Below are 8358 nucleotides of genomic sequence, written 5' to 3'. Positions count from 1 at the left end.
GTTGCTTTCTATTTTTGTGTAATGTATTTGTCTATATGACGAAGGAAACCATTATTTAGAAAGGCCGTCAAACTAACTTTCGCTCAATTCACAGTTCATTTTAACCATTGCTTATACACTCTTTTTATGAATTTTTTTTTGTTGTTGTTACATTCGAATAAAAAGTTTAATCTTTAATCTTTGCACATGATAAACTTTTACAAGTCGAAATAAAGCTATTTTATTATAACATAAGAAACAATAAGAGTGACATGAAAACTATATTCTATCCTATTAAAGTAGTAAGCTTTTTTGTCTGTAGTGAATTATCTCGCTAACCGCTGAACCGATATGGTTCTCCTTTACAATAAAGCTTCTTGTAAGTCCAGTGAATGTTTTTAACTATTTTTGGGGAGGGTTTCTTCACCGTCCCAAGAAAAGATGACTCCCACACCCCCAATATTTTTTTATTTTCTTTCTAAAACTCAAATTGAAAATAAGGGGTCAACTTTTCCCCCTCCTACCTTAAGTGCCCCTAGAGGTCCTTAGGGCGTAGCCGCTAATAAGTTACAAAGTGCTTCTGTCATTTAGATTAATTTATTTCCTTAGAAAAACAATCAGGCAAGGTCAATCCGTCTAATTTAAAAACAAATTCTAGCAGACGAAAGTTTTTGTTTATATTTTTCATTCAATCTCATATTATAAGCGATACAATTTTTGAACTATATAAATTCTTTAAGCATATAATATCCTAGAAAATTCAACTGTTTAATACTTGCTTATCATAATGTGGAAATGAAAAAAAATCTTTAAAACAAATGTGTACACTTCTCAACATAGACCTGCACAAGGGGGTATCAACAGCACTTTAAAAATTAAACTTGTGATGAATTACCTTCCCCTTTTCATCCTCCTCAAGTAATTACACCCCTCCCCCTCACTGTGGACGCCACTGATTCCTAACTAATAAAGTGGTAAGATTGTTCCTACTATACTTTTTAATTCTTTTATGAATAGAATGGTCTAGGAAATAACAGATTTATAGTATAGATATATATACAGATAACTACCTCCCTCCTTATTTCAATTGCCTTTTTTCGTTTTCGTCTGCTTCCAAATTGTTTTCTGCTACTTAGCTGTGTTAATATTTATCAATTTTCAATGACCCAATTGAGAGTCGGTACAAGGATATTGTGATGGGGAGTTCCAATTATTTCACCCCTTCTCCTTTAGTGTTTTACTGTAAATAGGAAATATTAAAAGTTTTACTTTTTTTTCAGTTAACAAGAATGGGTACCTACAAGGAGGCGGATAATGCGAGGAATTCGTATTCACCTGACTATGGTTACTATGAAGGGGAACCACGACGGTCAAGTGTTCCAGAAATCCCTGCCCTTCCTATGGACCTAGAGTTATATAGTGCGGTGAGAATCTGTTTTTATCAGAGATCTAAAGGGATAGGACAATGCCGATAAATTGATGTACATCCTCAATGATAATACACAATATTCCCTCTTCTGTAGATTACAATTATTGGTTGAAGAGTTTGAACTTTCAATTAAATGAATTCACTTTTCAAAAATCATCAAAAGTCCTCAAAGTTGTCAAGCCAAAGTTTAAGAAAATGTTATCAAAAACTTTGGGGACTAGTGTAGTAAACAACCCATTGTCCCCTTCATTTTTGGTTTGTTATAGTCAAGTCCTCTATAACTAAATTTGTTGTAAAGTTTATTATTAATATTGATTACTTATGAACTAATTTTGATAATTTTGTAATTTTTAAACTGTAACTAAGAAAATTAGGGCGCAGTAATCCTGGTACAAAATCAAAATCTAACATAAATATAGTTTTTGACGACAAGATAATAACCTCAAAGTTTTATTTTCTCATTTGATTAAAATTTTCATAAAATCATTTCAAGTATGGCTTCGAAACCGATTAATATCCGCTATTTATAGTATCTTATTAATTAAAGACTATTTTCCACGAATACTAAAATAAAAGTCACAGAATTAATATTAGTTTTGTTAATCCGGCCCTTGGGCCCATCGGGGATTTAAAAACTATATGTTACTTTGTTTTCTGTTTGTTTTCTTCGCTACTTATGGATGTTGTCTACCTTGTTGATATACTTGATAATCAATTATTTGTATTAGATTGAACAATGTAGTTAACCAGTATTTTTCAATAACTTAATTCTGAAAATAGTAAAATTAAAAGAAAGCAAATAAACATAAAAACTTATTATTAACAACAAATTCAATTACAATAAATTATTATAGTAATATGGAATTAGAAAGAATTTATAACAATTAAAATTAATTGTTAAATAAGGACAAATATTTGATTTGCTTAAATTGATTTGATTCATGTATTGTATGTTTTAATTTTTAGCGTTTACTACAATTTGCAGAAACCAATCATTCTTATTTTTTCAATGACACGTTTATCTTTCCCTTACTTAATTAATCCTAACTCAATAGGGCTCTCAAAAATATGTACATTTATTAAAAGCGAAGCTTTTCTATAATTAGGGTAGGTCCGTACGTCCGTCCGTCACAAACAAATATCGTTTTTTCGTTAATTTAAACAGGTTATAATTGTCCTATCGATTCCAAACTTTGCATGATGATTCCTGTTGTAGTTAGGTACAATTTAGAAAACGTAGCAACTCTATAATCCTTACAAGAATGTCCGTACGTCCATTTAAAACATATTGATTTTTTTACTTTTTTAACAATAAATTTTTATGTAATCCAATCATCCGATTGATCTGATTTTAGATTTGTTGATTCCTGGGATAACAAAGTATAATGTTATAAGCGAATCAACTCTATAATCAAGTCCTAAAATGTCCATAAACATTATCCTGTATCAAGCAGTTTTTCAACAAATTTACTCACAATTTTGCTTCGACTCTTATACATTTATATTCTGATTATTCAGTTCTGACACTATATAAGTGTTTGTCCTACCGTTTCAGTGCTTCGCTTTAATGGATGGTTGGTTGTTAGTCCTTTTATGAAACTGGGAAACCTTTTTTTTCAGGGATCTAAAGGAATAAGGCAATGGCCGAAAAATTGATGTACATCTACAATGATGAAACACAAAATTACCCCTCCTGTGGATTACAAACAGTGGTGGAAACGTTTGGGCACTAAGCTAAATGAACTAAGCAATCAAATCCATTAAAAGTCGCCATGGTTGTCAAGACCACGAATAAGAAAACTTTATCATAAGACTTTGGGAACTAGTGTAATAGACAGCCAAATGTCCCCTCTCTACTCGCTACTTTCTATTGTAAAAAAATCATGTTTAAGATAGAAATAAGTTTAAATTGATCAAAACTGTTGAATAAATGTCACTGTTTCTTGGAAATAATTTATATATTTCTGTCCCATACAAATGAAGCAACCCGTATGTGACAATTAATAAAAGAAAGTATGGAGAAACCAAATTTAACCAGTCAAATACTTGACCATTTCAAACAATGACCGTGTATAATTATTCTAGTGTATGTACTTTTCATTATAATATTTTATATAGTTTTTTACTTCATTTCCTATTAGAAAAGTATAAGATTAAAGAATAGATTGTATTTAAGGTAAACTAATAAATTAAGTATGAAAGTATTTATGATAATATGGGAATTTTATCTGTTTAGATTATATGATCCTTAGTAAAAACAGCCTAAATTTCTAGGGAGGTAGGGGACATTGGGCTGTTTATTGATATAAAGTTTTATTATACGTTGCTTTAATAACTTTGGACACTTTTATTGAATTTGATTGTTTTTTTTGTCAAAACGTTGCAACCACTAATTGTAATCTATAGAAGAAGTAATTTTATGTGATGTACATCAATGTATCGGCTATTGTCTTATCCCTTTAGATCCCTGCTAAAATTTTCTTAACGATGAAACACATATATCATAGGATAAGCTCAATTCAAATTTCAAGCAATTGATGTTCTTAAATTTTCATAATCTTTAGATAACAAAGGGAGATCGACATATTTTGGTTTGCAGCGTTTGATAAAGAATATTGAGTTCTAGGACAAATGCAGGAGTGACAAACGTCGGAGTGAACAAACGCAGAAGTACCAAAATATTAAGTTAATTTGGTATTGCTATAAAGACTAGGTTGGGTTACGTGTTAACTCTGAAGTTTGTCCATTCTGACGTTTGTCACTCCTGCGTTTGTCCTAGGACCGAACATTGTCGTTCTTTTTAATTGCTTAATCTTAATTATCTTTTTTATTTAGAAGGATGAATATCTTGGCGGAAACGATACAAGGTAAAACATAATTTTTTATTCAGATTTTTTCTCGTCTTTTTACCGCTTTTTTATCGCTGAATGACCAATGTATACCTAAGCAAAAACAATTCTAGATTCAAATGATATACATGATAAGCAAAAAAGTTTCCCTGAGAGCAAATACAACTCTTTGTTTCTGAGATTTTTTGTTTCAGAAAAGCAAAGTTTAATGCCAAATCGAGTCATAATTTGACATTTTTTGCCTAGATATTTAAACTTTAGCAACAGGTTGTATAGAAGCAGCTTATGGTGCCTATAAAAAAATGACGTCATACAATACCAACGACCAATGATAGGCCACTATATAGTTATATTTACCAATGGTAAAATATATATCGGCCTATCATTGGTCATATGTATTGTATGACTTCATTTTTATCGGCACTATACACATATATACTAATATATAAATTGCAAGTAGATATATTCTACATATACATATGTACTTAGACATCAAAGATTATTAAATCCTTTCCTGGAATTATTTCTGAATAATATACTTAATATATGATTAGGAAATATGTTATATACTTGATTTAGTAGCGCAGTAATTGTATAATTCACATGTGACTATAAAAAATGACGTCATACTGGCTTTCTATTGGTCAATTAAAATGTATACTGGCCTGCCATTGGTAATTTACTCTGTGTATTGGCCTACCATTGTTCATTTGTATTGTATGAAGTCATTTTTTATGAGCAATATAAAGAGCTTAAAGTCAAATAATTAGTAGCTCCGAATGTCATAGTCCTCCGTCTTCTTAAACTTCCTACCTTTAATATTTTCCTATTCTGATATAGATTTAACCATTCTTGTTTTGTTATATTGTATGTCCAATGTTGACATCAATTGATGATTATTAAAGATGATATCCATATAATCTTATATTCGTACATAGTATATTTATGTTTTAGTAAGCTTTTTGACAAGGGCTCATCAGCTGCATATAAGCCGGAAATCAACCTTTTACAAAGATAAACTCAACTACATTTCTAAACCTGACCCAAATATGACAATACCTCATTTTTAAAAAAAAATCATAGTCCAAAAAGGGTTTAAGCCCTGATTTTGACAGACAATAGGTAAAATACTATAAAAGTTTCCAAAATAACAATAGAGTTAGGGTTTGATCAGTTTTACTTAGAAATAAGATATAGGAAACACTAACTCTTAGGCTAGCCAAATAAAAATGGGTAATTTTTTTCGCCAATTTTCCATAAAGTTGTGTGAAACCGTTTAGTCAAATGCATTTGTTAAGTCAAACTGTTCTTAATTATGACCAAATACATGCATATTTATGATATGGTAATGATTAAAAACAGTTTTACTTAATAAGCACATTTGACTAAATGGTTACATTCAACTACATGGGGAATACAGCCAAAACTGATCCCCTTTCTCAAAATTAGTCTAATAAAGAAACTAAGTAATATCTATTTCATTTTTTTAGATGGAATTATGAGCCAGTCAGTGAATTGAATAAATATTCTGCAGGTAATTCATTTTAAAATTTGGCGGCTGCGGCTGATAACAACAAACCTAACTAAACAAGAAAAATCTTACGAGTTATATGTATATACATACATATCTTATCGTTACTGTTGAACATATCAGAAAAACAGAGGACAAAGGGCTGTTTATTACACTAGTCCCTAAAGTTTTATAATAACGTTTTCATATTCGTTAACTTAACAACATTGGGGACTTTAACTAAATTATGGTTATTTTATATAGTTGAGTTTTCAAACGTTTTAACCAATAATTTTAATCTCCAGAAGGCGTAAATCATTGGGGATGAACATTAATTGATCTGCCATTGTCTTATCCCTTTATATCCCTGTTAACATAAACTGATACTTTTTTCTATTTTTTTTGCAAAATAAACATTAAAAAGAGAAATATTACAGATACAAAATCAGAACCAAGTTACCTATCCCGCTGTGCATTATAACCTCTTTAGAATGCATCCGAGATTATTTTTCAAACCTTGTCCAAACTTTGTAAAATACAGCCATAGTGACATGAACTCATAAAATAGTTTTTTTGAAGTATCACATCGAAACCGATTAATGTCCGCTGGATTAGAACCGTTTCTCAGCCATATTGAAAAATTATGTATAGCATTGTAGTATTATATCCAGTTTTCTACGAATATACAAACTGGTTTAAATCTTATAATTGCACATTTTTATATCCGCAGAAAGATATTTATAATACGATACGATAAATAACTATTACAATCTAATAAAATAACATTGCATCAAATCCAAGATTTTAATAAGAGCAACTTCTTTTCAAGACAAAAAAGAAGATGAAACATCTTAAAACAAGCGCAACATGCACAGTTAGAATCTTCAGACGAATATAATACAATCAAAGGATTTATTGCTTTCTTTATGCTGTTTGCTATTCAGTCCAAGAGCAACTCAACCTAACAACATGTCCATATAATAACACATTAGACCAAATAGTTCAACATTTGAAAAAGAATTTAAACCGATTGCAGCCTTAACTAGTAAGACAAAACTTTAATTTTCAACGGTTTGCAGATAGAATCATAATCTATGAATAACAAAAGTCTCATCCGCTGAAATTTGAATCAAACTTGGTAACTTTACAATGCAATTAAATTTGTAAAATGATATGCTTAATTTTATTAACAATTTTAAATGAGTTTTAACAACTTTACTTTCATTTAAAATGCATTAAAAAGCAAGTAAACTTAGGACATTGTTTAGATACATGTAACTAAATTCAAGTTTACAATACTATATTTTAGAATAAAGGTCTTTTTCATCAGTCTATATATGTCGTTCGGTATGTTCGTTAATTTCTTGGACCCTATAAAATAATCATTTCACAATTTTTTAGGGAAGTTTAATTTACATCGGTCCAAGGCTTTTGGTTAGAAGAACACCACACACTCAGCTCATAGCCCCGAAGACCTTTCCCCGTAAAAATCCCTTTTTCAGGAAGCTCTTTACAGTGCCTTTAAAAAGAGGATAAATTTAAAAACTTCTGACTGATGTATTCTGTTTGACGTCACATTATGATAATAGACAATTTTAAAATTACGTCATTAGGGATTATAATTTCGATTTGATTTTTTATGCATAAGTAATAATTACATAAAAAGGGTAGTAAATGAACCTATATTTACGATAAAGTTTATTATAGCACAAAAGTGCAAATTATGAAAAGGATACAAAACAAACACACAGTAATTTACCAAAGTGGTGCTTTAAAGCAGGGATACAGGGATGGTAAAACGGACGGTAGATTTATCCAAGCCCCAAATCGTATGTGTCAATTTCTGCCTTTGCTAACTGGTAGATATTTGAGGGTAAATTACTAAAAACGTAACAATTATCGCCATTGATTTTGGTGTTCTGGTGTTCTGAAATGTAATTTTAGTAATGAAATGAAATCGAAGCAAATTTTAAATATCTTTAATGTAGTATTTGTAAAATTATTTTTTTACTTTGGTTTCATGGTATTTAATTTCATTTCTCGTATTCATTCGAAACCGATTAATATCCGGTGGATTAGAACTGGTTCTCATCCATTTGAAAAAATGATGTCTAGCATCGTATAGTATCCAGTTTTCTATGAATATAAAATTGTACACTTATACGAAGGCACGGGCCAAAAAACTGGTTTTAATCTTACAATTGTACATTTTATATCCGCGGAAAGCTGTTTATAATACGATGCGAGAAATAACTAATGTCATTATTATTATTTTATTTTAGATGATGAATTTGTAACAAATAACTACACAGGTTATTCAAGACCTGCAACTACAAATGTGAGTATCATTATTTAACTAAATTTCCTGTCTATTAAACATCTAAAATTTAGTTAAATAATAAAAACTACATACATGTTCACTATTTTTTTTTCTGTATGTTAAATTATTTGAAAATCTCCCCCGTTTTGAAAGAATTTTTTTAAAGATCAAGAGGGGGGGGGGGTTAGTTCGTCTTTTGTTTGTTTATGACGTAAGTCAGATTATGTTAGGTTGGGTATAGCAAAAAAATAAACCCCCGTGTCTAAAAAAA

General features: G+C 30.1%; 1 protein-coding gene across 1 annotated transcript in view; it reads left to right on the top strand.

Annotated features, from left to right (window-relative positions):
- Positions 1–1263: 1263 nt before the first annotated feature.
- LOC145308412 (uncharacterized) overlaps positions 1264–8358 on the top strand; it is a 28644-nt gene continuing 21549 nt past the window's right edge. Inside the window, exons 1-4 of the mRNA XM_080150266.1 lie at positions 1264–1403; positions 4244–4275; positions 5748–5791; positions 8050–8105. Of these exons, the coding sequence (XP_080006392.1) occupies positions 1269–1403; positions 4244–4275; positions 5748–5791; positions 8050–8105 (267 nt within the window). The 5' untranslated portion in view covers positions 1264–1268. The remainder of the gene's footprint in view (positions 1404–4243; positions 4276–5747; positions 5792–8049; positions 8106–8358) is intronic.

Source organism: Acartia tonsa, chromosome 2 (assembly GCF_053477335.1).
Source record: "Acartia tonsa isolate MP-2025a chromosome 2, ASM5347733v1, whole genome shotgun sequence".
NCBI classification, from domain to species: Eukaryota; Metazoa; Arthropoda; class Copepoda; order Calanoida; family Acartiidae; genus Acartia; species Acartia tonsa.
Note: the sequence above shows the minus strand (reverse complement) of the source record. Positions and strands in the feature narration are given on the sequence as shown.